This window comes from Rhamphochromis sp. 'chilingali', assembly GCF_963969265.1.
Source record: "Rhamphochromis sp. 'chilingali' genome assembly, chromosome: 6".
Taxonomy (NCBI): Eukaryota; Metazoa; Chordata; class Actinopteri; order Cichliformes; family Cichlidae; genus Rhamphochromis; species Rhamphochromis sp. 'chilingali'.
In genome coordinates this window covers 6687418-6706091 of record NC_137933.1, presented here as the reverse complement: position 1 = coordinate 6706091, position 18674 = coordinate 6687418, and the positions used below count along the sequence as shown (strand labels likewise).

The window sequence follows — 18674 nt, the reverse complement described above, 5'->3', positions numbered from 1 at the left end:
CTCTGCTCTGGAAGGTTTGTCTGGGGCTCCAGGTGACTGCATTAAACAATGAAAACATCATCCATGGAGGGAACCACATAATGCTCCAGTGGCCGTAAAGGGTAAAGCAGAAGTTTAAAAAAAAATACTCTTTTGATCTGAAAGTAATACACTCAGACCGGTTTGCAGGATTTTACATGCAAAGCTTAGTGTTGTCATGACAACAGGGACAGCAGTTTGTGTTCTAGTTTCATTGTATAAGATGTATGAAGACACAAGCTGATGCTTCCCTGTGCTGAATTGTATTTGCATGTTTCCAGCCAAAGCAACAAGAGGTTCAGCAGTATGTGCTGCTGAAGAACCAACTTGTGAAAATGGGAAATCTCCTCAAAACTGGCGTTTCATCCCAGCTTTCTTTTCCTACATTGTTCCCTTCCACTCAGTTTCCCATTAACATGATTTGACACAGCACTCCAAACAGCCAGCCTTCTCAGCAATGACCTTCTGTGGCTTACCCTCCTTGTGCCGGTGATAAGATACTCAAAATGGAAATGCAATACTCTGAGATACTGGAGTTCTGATATTTGGGAGCTTTAAGCTATAATATGAGCATTTACCCTTTTGATGAGCACAAAAGATGTTCTGTGAAACATTCAGCTGTAGAAAGCTTTTTATTGTTGCTTCTCCCTGTAAGTACTGTATATGTATATGTTACAATTATGGAAAGAAAAAGAAAGAATCCACAGACCAATGTAGTAGATCTAATATCTTCTATTTTAGCATCTATGTGGGTTAGCTGTAGCAGGGATAAGATTAACAGGGAAAGAAGAGACTTCCTTGTATGTAAGACACAAATTTAAACATGAAAAACCCCCAAACCTGACATAATAAAAGAAAAAAAAATTAACTTATTACTTTTTTGTTTTTATGTGTCAGATGATTTTGCATTGTGATCCCAGCATAGCAAATCAGACTAGCAACAAAAAAACATGTATAGATTAAAAAGACCCAGAGGTAACAGTCGACGTTACTGCTTTGATCTGTCTAATGATTAATCAGGGGGCGGCAACTGTTTATCTGCAAACTCGCGTGACTTAATATGAAAAAAAAAACAAACAAACCAAAAAAAAAAAAAAAAAAAAACAGCTGTCACATAAAAAAAAAGTGTCTAAAAAGTAACCAAAGCCCACAAATATCAAGCTAAATGAAAGCCAATCAAGTGCTGCCTGCATAATTAAATTTACTGTAATGTATCCGAAGTTTTAAAGGTTTTTTCCATGTTTAGAAGGAGGCCATGAGCCCATTATACAGCAGACAGCTGTAATCTCTCACTCAGAAAGCCGGGCAGCGTCGCGCATTTGCAGGCTGCAATTCCTCGATCAGAGTAGCGCGGTGCTGCACATATCCAGGGTGCAATTCAGTCAGACAGTAGGGTGGCGCTGTATATTTCAGACCTTATCGACTAAGGCACAGTCAGTGTTTAACTGGGTTTTGTCATTTGAAACAGCAGCAGTCACCACAGCTGAGCAGAGAAAGCTGTGGAGTTCCTGGTGATGGCCCCTGGATGCTGGATCCAAGAAAACTCAAAACCTACACTGAAATCTTGTGAGTGAGCCAGCTGTAATGGCTGCTGCTCACCTCATCTCCACCCAGTCTTATTCTTTTTGGACTAAACGTGTGTTGTCCAATAAAACATCCCTTTAGAAAACAAAGATATGACAGAACAAACATGCATGTTTACAGTTTGTTTGGCAAGCCTCTCGATGCTTCTCTGCCTGAAGCTAAAGCTTCTACCAATCGACTGTGCCGCTGACGTCTTGTTGATTGAACAATCCATCACGAATAAGGAAACTTTTGCACTGGTTGAATTTACAAAAACATGCTTACATTTTCTTTTCTTTTTTTTCTTTTTTTTTTTACAGTCAGCAACAAAAAAAACAACAAAACAACCCAGGCTGTTTTCAAAAAAGGCGGGTCTACTGTTCAGCACTAACACCTTTTAATTAGTCCTGGTATCTTGATTGCAGCGTTGCTATTGGGTGGCCATAGAGGGGGGGCCATCAGGACGCAATGACGTGCACGTAGTTGGCAGGGTAGAGGCCAATCTGGCCATTGCTCAGCTGTCCTTTACACCAACCCTGCTCGTCCTCTTCTCCCAGCTTCAGTAGCTCCTCCCCTGGAAGGATGAGAGTCAGTTTGGCTTTAGTCACGTTCATTTAAATGAATAATTGGATACTGACTGGATACGCCTGCAAAATACAAGCAAAACGCAGGACTTTGGCCTCCTGTTTAAAACAAGTTAAAGACAGGAAGGTAAAATCTCCCGTTTCCACAGCTGTGAAGACCCTTATGGCTCTCCACAGCTGTGATTCTGATCTACAGTACAGGATTTACAGAAGTGCAGTAACGCAGGATCTTTCCCCAGCACATCAATTTTCTGTAATTGTGCCTTCTAATGGAATTTAAAGGTTTTGTGTATTTTTTCACTTTATTGTATGTTGTAATGTGTTCAGTAAAAAGCTCTTGGAAGTTCGCTTGTGCGATACAAACAGGCTGGCTCTGACTCCCCCAAAAGTCGGGGACGAATCTTTCATGGAAATAAAAACCTCCCTACACAGCTGAGCTGAGCTGGGTTAAGCTCAGTGGTCCCATCAAGTCCCGTTAGCTTGGTGAGAGTTACTATACACCACAGCAGCTTTAAACCTCTGTTATGTTTAACAACACGTTAAGCTTCATCTCAATTTTTCTCATTTCTGCACCTGCAGCAGAATGTGGGGGGGGGGGGGGGGGGGGGGGGGTTGCCACTGGAAAAGACCAAAATAAAAAAAAAAGAAGAAGAAGAAAAAAAAAGAAAGAAAAGAAACTTTTTGTGTTTGTCCTCCAAATATTTGCAGATGTGCTTTACAGATTTGTAAATTTCTTATGTTTCTTATTCAATGTCAACTTGCAGTACACGATTTTCTTTTAAGTTTAGGAATTTTCCAGTGAATTCATGTTCAGATTTTGGAGATATATTATATACCTACATATTAATTTTGGGGGTCTTTTTGTCCGTCCCCTTCTTTCTTTTGATTATGTCCATTATTTATCCTCTATACTAAACGGAGTACCATTTGTCTGGTATACAGCAGCTTCTTCCCTCTTGACTGCGAGGAGTGTAAAGAGGAGGAGGGACGCAGCAAGATTTGTTACACCCCCGCTGTGAGGCTTTCTCCCAAACATTTTCTGTGGAGTTGCTTTAAATATAAAAATAATTAATGTTCAACCCCTGAGGATACACGGTACACACAGGTAGCCTCAGTCAAATTGACCTAGAGAGCAGTTGCAACCCCTCCGACAACTTCTGGTCACTAAGGAAAAATGTATTTGCCAACGAGTAGGCAGGTTGGCAGAAAACATTTCCCTTCAAAGTAAAGGTTGGACTACATGTTTGAAAAGGCAGAACTTTTTACTTTGAAGGTGAATGTTCTCCATTCCCAGTTAGCAGCAAACTCTTCAGTTTCATAGCTGCTGGGAAGAGTGGTTGGCGTCTCCCATACAAATGACTAATGACAGCAGCAACCTGCTACCAGCCAAAGAAATGACAAGGAGATTTTTGCTGTAGCACTGTATGCCTTTTTACAGCTAGTTTCATCTAGCAACAACAAGCACCTTTTACTTGCCAACTGGTCTGGTGATATTTTTCGACCACTTCCTGCGTCACTGACCCTGAAGTATTCCTTTCAAATCAATTAACTTAAAACAAATCAAACAAACAGAAGCACACATCCATTAACTATCAACTCAATATTTTGATATTCATTATTTTATTTCCTCTTCATTTACATTAGTCGTTTCTTTTTTGGGCATTTGGCTTTACTCAGCTTACCAGACCTTACAATTACAACCAGATTAGTCACTGAAAAGCTACAGTAATGCACTGTTAATATTTAGATGCATGTAGGCAAAAAGCTGAGCGTTTTATTTTCACGTGAAAGCTGGAAAAGGTAATTGTTCTACAAAATAAAAGCATTCCTGTGGGGTTCATTAAGTCTAATTAAAAAAAAAAAAACCCAAACAAACAAAAGCCTGAATGTTTTCATTTCCAGTATCCAGAGATATGTGAGTGCTTTCAGCAAGCTTTGTACATACAACTTTTGTAATGACGATCCAACTGAAGCCACAGAAACATGGAAGAGAGTAGCACAAATCTACCCTCTTATGCTCAGAGAAGTATGCATGTATACTTCTTTCTGTGGAAACTTAGATGGAGTCGTTCATGCATTAGTTTTATCAGTTCCAAAAAAGTAAGATGTAATGTGTGTGTGTGTTTATGCACCACTCTGTATTACACTCTTACTGCATTTGAGGATCAGTGTCAAACATCTTGTCTGGAACAACATGTTTGACACGAGTATGTATGTAGTTCTTAAGATGAGGCATCAAGGCAGAAAAACTAAACTTTTAATTAAATAAAAACTGTAAATACCAGCACTCTTCTCTGTGATGCCTTCCAACTAAAAAGCATTAGTAGGGGTTAATACCTGCTTTAAAGCTGAGCTCATCGGCTTCCTGGCCCGTGTAATCATAGAGTGCTTTGACTCGCACTCCCTCTACCTGCTCTTCTTCCTCCTCCCCGACGCCATTTACCGCCACCTTCTTTGGACTTTCATCATCTGACCAGTCTGATGAATAATCTTTCACCCTGTGAGAGAAGAGGGATAGAGGCGTTAAAAGTCAAGCTTGAACTTTTCCATTTGCCAAAAATAACACGAACATTTCCACAGACATAAGTTGGTAATAGGCAAATTTTCCCATTTTGAGTTTCCCCATTTTCCTGGCTTACATCACATGACTGAATTGAGGTGTTTCAGCTGCACGGCATCTCCTGGGAAACACCGCTTTTATCATCACAGATATAAAGGGAAGAGTAGCGCGTGGAAATGTCAGGCTCACAGAAGTCTGAGCTTGAAAAGCACCACATACAGATGTAAAATGTATGTATGTTATAGAAACACACACGCCTGCACACACATGTAGACTTGTAGAATACCCAACTATCTAGTCCAGTGATGTCTCAGCTTACCAAATGGACATTACACCAGTGTTATTATTAGAAAGTGGGAAGGATGGCTAAAAATAAATAAAAAATTGTGACTCTTACTTCCCTCTTTGTTGCTCTGTACTACATCCCTTCAAATGACAGCAGCAATAACAGCTACACTGGAAAGAACAGAGCTCAAAGCAAAGTGGTTAGGAGCCTTCCCTGTTAATTAAAATTAAAAAAAAAAAAAATCTCTTTATGCTTGTCTTAAGACACCAAAAAATACATATATGTGGTACTGTAGTCCAACTAGATTTGTAGTACTGATATAGATTTTTCTTTTCTCTCTTTCTCACTTTTTCTTTTTCAAAAAACAAACAAACAAACAAACAAACAAACAAACAAACAAACAAACAAACAAACAAACAAACAAACAAACAAACAAACAAACAAACCCATTATGGAGTACATAAAGATGAGCAGGTTTGCAATTCTTTTAAGGAAACATGGCTGTCCTGTGACATTCACACCGTCATGTTTCCACCTTTGAGACATCACACCAAATTAAATGAATTTCCAAGGCCAAGCATTCACTCCTAACTGTATTGCTTTACATGTTGACCTGTCCCCAAACGGTGGGTGAGGTCGGGGTTGCGTGTCCCCAGTATGTGACTGTATTTAAAAAAAACAAACAAAAACAAAACAAAAACAAAAACCACATTTATGTCCTCGCAACATGAGCAATACACGTGTATGCGCACACACACACACAGTTCTAGCTACTAATTAAGAGTGTCATCTATGTACAGGATGTTAACTCCTCAGGGTGACTACAAGGTAACAAGGAAAGTAAACCACATGCTGTCTTCTACCTCCGTCTCTGACACACACACACACACACACACACACACACACACACACACACACACACACCTGTGAGAGACATAATTGTAGTCTTGTGTTTAGTCTGCAATCAACAGCCCACAACATTCCATTTTAAAACTTCACAAAACCAACAAGCACAGCTCTCTCTTTAAAATTTTCTTAAAAAAAAAAAAAAAAATCAAGAAGTGTGTTTGTTATGTATTGATGCTGTGTATTCATGTGCATGTGCACAGCAAACACAAGCTCTTTATGTTCAGGTGGAAAAATCTCTAAAAAATTACTGTATTGTTATTTTGTTCCAGTTGCAAGCACGTGTAGCGAGGTAAACGGCAAATGAAATTTAAGACACTTAATTTGCACTTCGCTGCATATGTGGTCAGATCACAGAAGTGATTACAATCCCTCTCATGTGGGGACTCCTGCAGACAGGGCAGATGTGGAAATGTATCTGCTAGAGCAGGGCGATATGACCAAAAATATTTATCAAATTTGCGATAACGATATAACTGACGATATAATTGACACTAGACAAAATACTTTACAACTCCACAACTTTATTAGTGCAAAAAACCCCATCAATGTATTTTCACTTAAACAAGCAGCTGTTTATGTGCATTAAAGTTATATAAAAATTTAACAGTGCAAATGCAAATTCCTTGCTGACAGTTTAACCAAAAGGCATTTCCAGTGGAAACTGGCTGACATATCCTCAGCATAACTATGTATAATATCCACAAAACTTAAAAAGAGGTTATACACACACAATACAGTAATATTATGTTGAAGCACAGTACGTATCACTCTGCGAGGCTCCTGCCTACAATAGCCGTAATGCTCCGACAATCCATCAAGCGGTGCGGCTTCGTACTAAAACATTTGAAAGATTTTTCAAGCGCCGTGTACGACATAAAATCATTTCGAGGTCAGTAAACACAACCAGAATTCATACATAAGGCACACGGGATTATAAGGCGCACTGTCGACTTTCAGAAAAATCAAAGGATTGATTTTAAGTGTGCCGTATTTTCCAAACAACACGGTAATAACGACGTCCCGCTAGCATGCTCTACCAAAAATAGTGCTTTGTTGTGTATCTGACGGACGCAAGCCAAACCAGTTCCACACCACTGAAGTTGCAGCATTTTTACAAACCAGTTCTGGTTCATCCGTTTCATTCAACGATCTGCTTTCGCTCTTCTCATTCTGCGTCGCCGCCATGTGCGTATGTAAACAAAAGGCACTGCGCATGCGCGTTTTACCCATATTCTATCGCGATATTTCATTTTCCTATCGTTGCCCAAAATTACACCGGTATTACCGTGAACGGTATGATACAGCCCAGCCCTAGTATCTGCAGCTATTCAGTAGAAAAATGAAAAGCAAGAACTACTTAACTAGTCCCTGGTTTTGTCAGAGGTTTCATACTGTTACAAAGGGAGTTTTTCCTTCCTACTGTTGCCAAGTGCTTGCTCATCAGGGTCAGCTGATTGTTGGGTTTTTTTCTATGTTATTGAAGGGTCTTTAACTTACAATATAAAGCACCTTGAAGCAACTGTGGTTGAGATTTGGAGATATTGGGGGAAAAAAAATTGAAAGCACAACATATAAAGCACATCCCAAAAATCACATTTTAGAAATATTACCGCTGCTATTATCGTATTTGGCCATCAGAACCTGCACATTTGATTTTTAACCAAGTCTCCTGTATCATGGATAGTTTTCATAAAGCCAAATTGTTTCCTGTCATCTCTGGGGTTTATTTGTTGCAAAGTTTAAAAAAAAAAGAAAAAAAAGGGAGTATTGATTCCGTCAGAGGTCATACCAATAATAATTTATTGGTTAGTCAGCAACTGCTAAGTGCATGCTGTACTTGGCCTTTTTTTCACATGGAATATTTCACTCCCATTTCATGGATTCACCTCACCACCAGGTTCAGCTTTATGGTCTGTGAGTAGACATTTCGACTATAGGAGGTTAAAAGATTACGTATACTGCTTTGTGAGTCAAGCGCAATTATCTCCACAGATAGCTTCTCAACAGAGCACAGATGTTGGAGTTTATGATAACATAAACTCCAACATCATGTCCACAGTGTCCTCCTACCTGCTGGTGTCCAGGGTAATGGGACTCGGTGGGACATTGTCTCCAGCAGAGGAGACGATGTTGGTGAGGGTCACCACGTTCTCCTCAGAGTTTCCACTGTGCATCCTCTTGCTGATGGAGCGACTTGCCTCTGGAGACCACTCCTGCACACAGACACACAGTCATTTACTTAAGCTTACACTGACTCAGGTCTTTGTCTCTTTATCAGTTTATGTCGACATAAGTGACACAAGTTTAATGAACACTCTGTTGATGCATCCACGGGAGTCAACAAAAGCCAGAGCTAGGCCTTTAAAGTATGCTGCTGTTGCATTCAGTTAAAGAAAGGATGATGATTTAAATGAAAGAAAATGTGCTACACTGCAGTGTTATGGATGCACGGATATGCAAATGGTTTGGTTTTGCAAAGTCAAACCAAAGACGTAGACGAGATCAGCAGTGCTGTGTGTTACAACACTTGTTAAGACTTCATCCAAAATGCGTTTCTCTTCAGATTCTGTAAGAAGCGCGTCAAATAACAGCTAAAGATCCGTGGAAGGATACGACAACAGCACCGGTGCTTTGTGTCACTGATAACGTTACCCAAGATGCAGCAAATTTTTGACATTACATGGTACTACTTGTCATTGTTGCACGTTGTTGACCGTTTCAATTCAAAAACTGCTAAAGAACATGAGATCTGAAGATAACGCCTTTTCTTTTGTCAAACCCACAGTGCTAAACTCAAAGGGAATCAGAGAGCTGCTGAAACTGACAAATATTCATATTAAAGATGCCGTATCAGAGACTCTCCGATTTTTAATGGACCTAAGAGATTTAAAAAAATTATTGTCTTTGAAGTCCAGAAGTGCCTCATTAGTGTTGATGTCATGTTCTTAACACTTATCACCCAAGTTTTAAAATACAGACAATTATATATTGTAGTTTTACAGTCGAATATAAATGAGCAAGAACAATGAAAACCACATAGAGACACAAAGCTATATGAAAATATAATCACAACACAAAACACCTGAGAGTTTTAAATGTGAAACCAAATCTGAACAAAGCGCACTCTTAAAAAAAAAAACAAAAAAAAACCAAACCAATTCATAAGTTTCAACATGAAGCCCTGTCAATCTTTAGATCACACCCAGACCTAACGCACTATCATGTAATAGCAGGGTGCTGCTTGCAGGCGTAGGCAGCTGGGGATAGACTTGTTAGTATTAGCTCTCTTCAGAGGAACCTTGATCAGCAGGAGGTGTGTGTTCAGTGAGATACCACAGATATAATTAGACTTCTTGACAAGTGCTGTGTATAAGTTTCCCGTCAAGTGAGGCCATCGTACAGCTCCTCCTCGCCTGATCTTTACGCAGTGGGGGAATCGTGCTTGGAGTTATGAATGAATATAGTTAACTGAAAGTCCTCGCAAGTTCAGACATGTGTGTGTGTGTTGGGACAAAGGCTCTCTGTTCGCATGTCAGCGGCACTGTGGGAATGCCAGGAGATTCCTCAGAGGACAGAAAAGACACTTATCCCTGCCAGGATCTTCCACTTGCTTACTTTTTGCAAAGAATAACTGAGGAAGGTAAAAAACAAAAAAAAAGTGTTTACTTTGTCATCACTGCAATAATGTTAACTTAATAATCTTAAAATGCAGAATCCAAAGATCAGACTCATTGATAACGCTGAAAATGTGCATGTGTGCAAAACCTAGGAACTGAGAAAAACAAATCTATATAAGGAAAGTGGAGAGATCCCTCCACCAGGACAGACAGACGTCCAGCAGATGTCAAGCAGCACAGCCGATGTACTTTACAATTACCAGCTCTGGCAGCTCTCAGACTAAACCATCTTCAGCTGTGTGCTACCACTCGAACGTCTCTACTAAAGCAGTAACGATGCTTCAGTTTTTATTAACCAAAACAAAAAACATACTTCAGAGAAAAGCTAAAGTATGTTTGATCAAACAAATGGATTTGAGATCATCCAAAAATCTGTCAGACTTTAAGTAACTGTGTTGTTCGCATGTTACATGTAGTCTTTTCTATAATTTGAAATTCAAAGCTCCAGGTCTGGAACAGCAAACATAGCGGGGCAGTGTGCGGCTGCCAGAAATAAAGGTGGAGGATGAGAGGCAAGAATCCAGATAATGTAAGAAGAGGCTCTGCCGAACCACGCACAGAGAGAAAATAGGACAGTACAACATTTACAATGTGTGACTCAGGAGCAGACAGCAAAGACGGTGGGGAAGTACGCAATATGTAACATTCTGGAGACATGTAAGAAGTCACTGTTTCTCTCTTTTGTGTTTTAAACAGCGAGATAAAAGGACTTCTTGAAACCAAACTTGGCGAGCACTTCATCATACAGACTACCGACTTCAAGTGCAGTTGCCCTACACTCCTAAATTTGCAATGCATATTGCAGTACCTAAAAATAATTACACTTCTAACAATACTGCTAAAACTGGTAACAGCTGTCAGTTTTCAAAGAAAGAAAAAACAAAACATTACAAGCAAAGACAGGTGAAGTGAATCACAGTGGTTATCTCTTTACCATGGCACCTGTTGGTGGGTGGGATACTTTAGGGAACAAGTGAATATTTTTTCCTCAAAGTTGAGTGTTAGAAGAAAAATGGACAAGGATTTGAGTGAGTTTGAGAAGGACTAAATTGTGATGGCTAGATGACTGGGTCAGCATCTCCAAAACTGCAGCTCTTATGGTGTGTTCTCAGTCTTCAGGAGTTAGTATCCATCAAAAGTGGTCCAAGAAAGAAACAGTGGTGGATGGATGTATGACCGGAAGGTCGGCCCATGTGGTCTAATCCAAGACACAAAAGTTAATGTTCGTTCTGAGAAACACCTGGCACCAGGATTCAGTATGTGAAGAAGGCAAGCTGGCAGAGGCAGTGTGATGCTTTGGACAATGTTCTGCTGGGAAACCTTGGGTCCTGCCATCCATAAGGATGTTACTTTCACATGTACCACCTACCTAAGCATTGCTGCAGAGCATCTACAGCCTTTTATGGAAACAATATTCCCCGATGGCTTCTTTCAGCAGGATACTGCACTCTGCCACAAAGCAAAAATGGTTCAGGAATGGTTTGAGAAGCACAACAATGAGTTTAAGGTGTTTACTTGGCCTCCAAATTCCCCAGATCTCAGTCCCATTGGTGATCTGTGGGATGTGCTGGACAAAACTATACGATCCATGGAGGCTAACCTCAAAACTTACAGGACAACAGGATCTGTTATTAACATCTTGGTGCAGATACCACTGCTCGCCTTCAGGGCTACTTTGGCAGAAAAAAAAAAAAGGACCCACACAATTTTATGTCTTATTGGTATATACTCTATTTTTAAAAGAAAGGAATAATGAGTAACTGTTTCATTTCCACTAAAATACTCCAAATGATGGTTCTCCTTTGTATGATAAGAATCATATTCTATAATTAGGGTATTGTAGAATACGCTAATCTACCTTTCTTACAATGTAACTATTATGGACGAATGCAGAATATTACAGTATCCCAAGGGAAAAAACAACATGCCTGGGAAAACACAGTGTACGTAGTTTCTTTAATTCACGCCAAAACCCCAGGACCATGGAGAAAATTTTGGACATGTAACCCTGGCTGTGCAAATTAAACAAAAACTCAGAAAGTTTCCTTTAGGTTATTGTTTTTTGAAAAAGAATTTACATGAAACGGTAGTTTCATTAAAAACAAACAAACAAACAAACAAACAAACAAAAAAAAACAATTTTGTCACATATGCTAAGCAGACTACAGAATCCTGAGACTCTAATCTGAATTCCTGCACAACAATCATTTGCACTGTTGTTTGTGTTTTTCCATATGTAAATATTTGTATTTATTGGTCCTGTCTGCAGCACTGAGGTGCAAGTTCCATTCCACTAGCAACTAATCTGTGTGTGTGTGTGTGTGTGTGTGTGTGTGTGTGTGTGTGTGTGTGTGTGTGTGTGTGTGTGTGTGTGTGTTCGACATTCCTAACCCCACTCAGCTTTCAGTCACAAAATGAGGCTTTCACTGGAACCCTGCTTAATATTCAGTCCGTCCCCTAAAACACACAGAGTCATGTTTCCATCTCCTCGGGAATTCAATGCAAATCACTACAATGTCCTTTAACAACCCCTAAAAGAATCATTTCCTCAACTTTAAATGGAGTCCTCAAACTCAAAGTTAATGATTTACAATATTTACATAATGAGTATTTAACCAAACTGAGGTCAAGTCCTGTTGAATGTGACCGTTTCAACAGATTTACGTTCCGACAGCACGGATAACGCACACACAGATGTAGATGACTGCACAGAAAAAAACAAAGCAAAACAAAATAATTCATGCGCGACAGGGTGAACAGAGTTTGTGTTTTCACACCTCAAACTGGGGCCAGTTCATGCTCATGCCCGGTCCGTGGGTGTTCCTCCACCATCTGAGGTCTTCAGTTTCGTTGGCTGCACGAATGGTCTGGCCCAGGTCCTGGTACAAGGCTTTGAAGCTAATGGACAGAAAGGGAGTGAATAATCACATTGATTGACACTCTGTCATCAATCTGCAGACCATCTTTCATCTGACTTTGCAACCTGTAACGCATGCTTAGGGACGCTTGTCATTAACCCTGCTTCATGCTGCACAGGTACAGGGCAACGAAATGCAGTTTGCATCCAAGCACTTCTGGATGGATGCAAACTGCATTTCGTTGCCCTGTACCTGTGCATGTGCAATGACAATAAAGTTGAATTCTATTCATCAGGAAAAGACAGGTTTCCAAGTTGGGGATCTTCTAAAGTCATAAAAGATTACTTATTGAAGCAGGAAGCAGTTGTCAAAGAAAACAACAGATTGTACTTGCTGGTTGAACATGGAGAGAATTAAAATCGACACAGTGCATTTTGAATTTACAGTAGCAGGTTCCTGATAGGTCCTGTTTACTCACAGGGCTGGGCATCGAGAACCCTAGAGCCGTCATTTAAAGGTGGGATTTGAGATAAGACACGCTGCATACTTTCTAATCAGCTTCATCAGCACTGAGCTGGTTTGTATACACTCAGATATAACATGAAGAAAAAAAAAAAAAAACAACAACATCTCTTCATCTACATCCAATCTTCCAAAGGAACAGCTGGTAAGAGGGCAGCTTTCCCCCCCCCCCCCGACACACTCTCAAAGTGTTTTTTAATTTTTATTTTTTTTTAAAGGATCTCAAACTTATCACAGAGATGGAACATGGTTTTTTGGGGGGATTTTCTTTCCACTCTCTGTAATATGTGCCAGGACGAACCATCTAGTGAACACACATTTTGCACCAGTAGTTGAATATTATCCCACCATGTTTAAAGCCTTACTGACTAGTGTCACATGGAGGAGGTGGGTGAAAAAGTATTCCCATTGGTCCTTTATAAATTAACTCATCATCCAACGTGGTCTGCAGCCTCTAACTGACATAACACTAAAGGCTTAAACGAAAGCATACTGTAAAGGCTGTGAGTTATATGATATTATACAATTTCATATTTATTGTAGCTGCAGGAAACATGCTCACTGTGGGACCAAAGAAACACGTGTTCAGGCTTTTTATTTGATCATTCCGACTCCTCAAATCTTTCTTAAGTAATGTTTTATATACACATATATATCAGTGCTCTGGAATAAATACATGGATACCAGAGGAAGTCTCTCAGAGTTTAAAAAAAAATACGTTCACACAGTGAGAAACTGCTCTTCAAAAGAGCAGTTTCTTCAAGGGTTAATTTGCTCAATATTTGGACAGAGTTGGCTGGACTTTGCCATGGTAACCATTATTGGTAAAGTTGCTTGTTTAAATAAAATATGAGGTCAACAGTTAATGGACAACAGCAAGTTTTCCCATTAACCCCTGTGTACATACGCACATGTTCAGACCGACATCCGTGCCTTCGCAGCTCTGCATGCCTTCGCTGTGAGTCATGGATCGCTTGATTCGTGATCCACGTAATTTTGGATAAATAAATACAAGCATGTGGATTTTTCCTTACCTGTCTTTGGAGGATAGGTCAAGGTGTGTATGGATGTCGAGCAGGACATCTTTAAAGAAACACAGCCTCTTGCGCTCAGCCTCCTGAGTTAAGTCGAACACCTGCTCCATGTCCTCCATGTAGCGGGGGTTACAGCGGTTCAGCTCCTCCAAGGCCTTGGAGTAGCGCTCCTTTACCTGCCGTAAACACACACACACACTGAGCTACTGCGTAGTAGTACACCAATGTGTGTTTTGTTAAATGCACCATTTCAATTACACTTCATGGTCTTACTCAGGTGCATGTGCCTTGCATGCTTCGAGTATATGTGCAAGACTGTCTGTTCCAAAGAGCAGAATAAAAACCTTTGGAAAGCAGCTATAAAGCTCGTTGTAGTTTTATTCTATTTTAATAATGAGACATTTCAAGCTTTATTCAGAATTGCATTTTTTGTTCAATCATTTAAGTGAATTTATTTTATCTAACATTATTTTATTTATGGATTTAAATCAGCTTCCAGTGTAGTTCAGATGAATTAAAATCCTAAAGCAAACTACAAGAACAACTGAACAGGGTGTTTACCTCTCCTGTAATAAAAAAAATATTCAAAGTGACAAAAGAACTCAACTTTTCCATATTTCCGGATTTATCTAAGAGACTTCGAATAATACTTAATGTCAAGAGTGCAAGAGTGACCAACTGAATTCTGGGAGTTTCTTTTTATTATGCACACAGTATGAACAGCTCTCCATCATTAGTAAGTATTATTTACACTGATAACATGCTGTTGACTAGAACCCACCATAATAAGACTGTCTTCTTCTTCTGTGAACTCTTGTAAGAACCCACTGAATAAAATGTTTAAATATCTTAATGATTACATAAAGTGTGCAGTGATTAAACATAGCAGATACCAACACGGGGCGCTGAGACTGGTTGAGACAAGTGATTGAAGACTGAAGGCTTTTTTGGATGTATTTTTCTTCAAGCTGTGAATGAGTAATGATATTGGATTTCATTTCCTTGTTGAGATCAACATTGCTCAAGAGGTCCTTGGCTGCCTGACAACGCTGTGCGTACTAAATGAACACGTCTCAGGATTTCCTTCGTTTTTTTGTTGTTTGGTTGATCATTTCCCTCTCCGGGTCCTGGAGCTACTCCTCAACCGTTGGGTTTGTTACAAGTGGAAAGTCGAGGAGACAAGTCCGGTCATGTTTCAAAGTTAAAAAACATACACAGGTATGTTTTTCTGGAGTCAGACACACCCAGACTGGTACAAGAGGAGCTATGTATGGGACTCTGTTTATATGTACGTGTTCACGTGTGTGTGCATCGTACTTTCTCGGTGTCCTGGTTGCAGCGCTCCACCCGGGTTGTGTACTTGCGAACTTCCTCTTGTGACTTGGTCGGGTCAGCCTTGGCGTGCGCCTCCCTGTTAGCCGCCGTCCACTCCTCTTTCCTGGCCTGATGGTAACTCTTCTTAGTTGACTCCACCTGGACACACGCACGTGTTAAACACTTGCTATAAACTCAGTAAAGACTAAACTTCAATTTTTTCCAAAAATGTACCCGTCTCTCCTCATTGACACATCAGATGTAATATCAGACTCACTCACATCCATCCAACAACTGTGATAATATTACCTCAAATACAATCACCTATGACGTAATAGCTGCATTCAACCACTGTGTTATCTTATACGACAATCTTATAAAAGGAAAAAGAAGGAGGGAAGTTTATTCACCGACACTATAGTCAAAAGAAGCACTTACTTTGCCATTTCGCATTTAAGTCCAATTATGTCACTTTTTGTTGAGGAATTGCTAAATTCCAGTCTATGAGGGTCTGCAGTAGTCCCAAACTTATAGTGGACTGATTCCACTATTTTATCTCGGTCCTGATGCACAATGGTCACTGTGAAGATGGCAAGTGGCTGTGAGATCCCCGTTTTTCATGCAAATATTTTAACAAGACTACAAGTCACACTGTCACAATAATTGTGTCTGCGCCACAGTCTCCAGTTTTCCATAGTGTGACTGTAGCATAAAGCAACTTCATGTGTGACATTTGCTAAGAGGATGTGTAGACAGTTGCTGGCTTTTGTTTTTATTAAAAGAAACCTTTCAACGACAACTTTGTAGACACTGGCCATTTGCAAGTATTCACTACAGTCACGTCATCTCCATTAAATCCCATTAGTGTGTACTGCAGCCACTCACTGATGCAGACTGCCCTACAGACCAACGTCAGAAAATCTACTGAGGCCGCCCTCACCTCCTTCAGCTTACGGACCCAGGGCTTCTGAGCTTTGCGGAAGCCATCATCCGCGTCCTTCGTCTCTCTGAAACCTCCCATCATTTGCTTGTGGAAGGCCTCTTTTTGCCAGCTGCGTACTTTCTCGCTGTCCTCACCCGCCAGCTGCTCCCGCAGCTCCATGTGCAGCTCGCTGAGTCGGTCAGCCGCTTGCATGAAGGCATGCCAAGCCTTCTCCAGTGTACCATACTGGGGCCCTAAATAAACGTGAGAAAGCGCCCCTTCAGGTTATCACTAAATAAAAATCACTCGTCCCCATTTGTCTACATGTTTACAAAATTAATTGTAGGTCAGTGTTGTGAAACTTCGCCTGTGGATATTTTGATGGGGATTTCCATAAACATCGTGAGCTTTGCTACCAAATTAAAGATGGATGACTTAATTTATTAGATGATGAACAAAATATTAACTTGTAAAAAATTTAGCCAGCTAAATTATCATCTTGGTCATATTTAAATAGAAATCCCAAACATATCCCATTTATATCATAAATGTCACATTTGCAATTCCTGTGTGTGTGTGTGTGTGTGTGTGTGTGTGTGTGTGTGTGTGTGTGTATATAAAAAAAAACACCCAGCACGCCCCTGCGGGCGGTTTATCCTTCAAGCTCGGGTCCTCTACCAGAGGCCTGGGAGCTTGAGGGTCCTGCGCAGTATCTTAGCTGTTCCCAGGACTGCGCTCTTCTGGACAGAGATCTCCGATGTTATTCCCGGGATCTGCTGGAGCCACTCGCCTAGCTTGGGAGTCACCGCACCTAGTGCTCCGATTACCACGGGGACCACCGTTACCTTCACCCTCCACATCCTCTCGAGCTCTTCTCTGAGCCCTTGGTATTTCTCCAGCTTCTCGTGTTCCTTCTTCCTGATATTGCTGTCATTCGGAACCGAATATATATATATATATATATATATATATATATATATATATATATATATATATATATATATATATATATATATATATATATATATATATATATATATATATATATAGGGGTGCAACAATATTCGTATCGATATTGAACCGTTCGATACAGTGCTTTCGGTTCGGTACGCATATGTATCGAACAATACAACATTTGTAATTTATTTTATCAATTTTCCTTCTGACGATGCTGTCTGTGTGGAGCGCTCAGTGAATCTGTGTTCGACTACTCCGCCTAGGCTGCACTGTCGAGCGCAGATCCACTGAGCGCTCCACACAGACAGCATAGTCAGAAGGAAGAGCACAGGCTAGCGAGACAGAAGTTAAGCTCTCCTTGCAACAGGCAAATTGACCCTCATTCAGATCTGGCGTTTGGAATTATTTTGGTTTTCATGTGACGTATGACCCTGAAGGTAAGCGAGTCATGGACTAAAGTAAAACAGTATGTTGGATGTGCCATGCAATGCTCAATTACATTGGTGTGAACTAGTGTGTTAGCGCAGTTAGCTCGTTAACGTGTTGGCCGTCTAGCCCCATGCACGGAGCGATCGGCGGTAGCTCGTTAACGGAGATTTGCCGTGTTGTGGCGTTAAGGTCATTTCAACGAGATTAACCTGAAAGCACTAGTGGGAACACAACGAATATGACTGCACATTTACACCGACATCATCCTACTGCAAAGACAAAAACAACAAGCATGCTACTAACTTTAGCCGAGTCATTTAGACAGCTGTTAGCACATGATTCTCCTTATGCTGCTGAGAATATAGCCCAGAAGAAGCGGATAGTATAGCTTTTATTTTGGAAAGAGCCATTTCTCTGTGATAAACTCTCTTTTCCAAAGATGAGTGATTCCTCAATCAGATACAGGGCTTGCAATATCGCTAGCCCGACGTCCCGGAGCTAGCGATTTTTTCAGTCGGGCTACCAAAATCTATCTCTTCCCTGCCCGTCGGGCTATTGTAGGAAAAATATATGTCAATGCTTTTGCATTCTTTCAGAAATGTAGCTGGGTAATTATGTCATTGGCATCGGTGAGCCACTGTCAATATGTGACATATTGAAGTCGCGTTTGAATTTGCGCTTGTTTTTTTGCTTTCACTTTGCAATCGTGCGAACTGTGTATAGAGAGCGACAGCACTGATCTGTGAGTGATGATAATTTGTGCACCAATTCCTCTGACATCGTCTTATTAATCGTTAGCTTACTATGCAAACATGACAAGTGAAATCTCCCGCAGCAAGCTTAAACATGTGAGAGGTTGATCGCGCAGAGAATCGTTGAGCTTATGTGAGTGCGCGTGTAAAAGCATTTCAGTTCTGCTGAGCCAAATAAGACAGGTCAGGGTGAACAAGTGACAGCCAAATAAAAGCTTACCACAAAACGGAGAAGTTATGACAAATCAGACTATAAGGCAAAAAGAAAGTGCAGCTTTATGGTTTCATG

At 40.4% G+C, this 18674-nt stretch overlaps 2 protein-coding genes across 4 annotated transcripts in view; both read right to left on the bottom strand.

The window, feature by feature from the left end:
* Positions 1-641: 641 nt before the first annotated feature.
* pacsin3 (protein kinase C and casein kinase substrate in neurons 3) overlaps positions 642-18674 on the bottom strand; it is a 36124-nt gene continuing 18091 nt past the window's right edge. For all 3 annotated transcript variants that reach the window (XM_080885904.1, XM_080885903.1, XM_080885905.1), the window contains 7 exons: positions 16266-16501; positions 15329-15484; positions 14012-14187; positions 12375-12495; positions 7991-8133; positions 4503-4663; positions 642-2155 (listed from right to left, as the gene is read on the bottom strand). In XM_080885904.1, coding sequence (XP_080742030.1) covers positions 2040-2155; positions 4503-4663; positions 7991-8133; positions 12375-12495; positions 14012-14187; positions 15329-15484; positions 16266-16501 — 1109 coding nt within the window. In that variant the 3' untranslated portion in view covers positions 642-2039. The remainder of the gene's footprint in view (positions 2156-4502; positions 4664-7990; positions 8134-12374; positions 12496-14011; positions 14188-15328; positions 15485-16265; positions 16502-18674) is intronic.
* gch1 (GTP cyclohydrolase 1) overlaps positions 5921-18674 on the bottom strand; it is a 145306-nt gene continuing 132552 nt past the window's right edge. The window contains exon 7 of the mRNA XM_080885906.1: positions 5921-5935. The gene's annotated coding sequence lies outside the window, so the exon portion shown is untranslated. The remainder of the gene's footprint in view (positions 5936-18674) is intronic.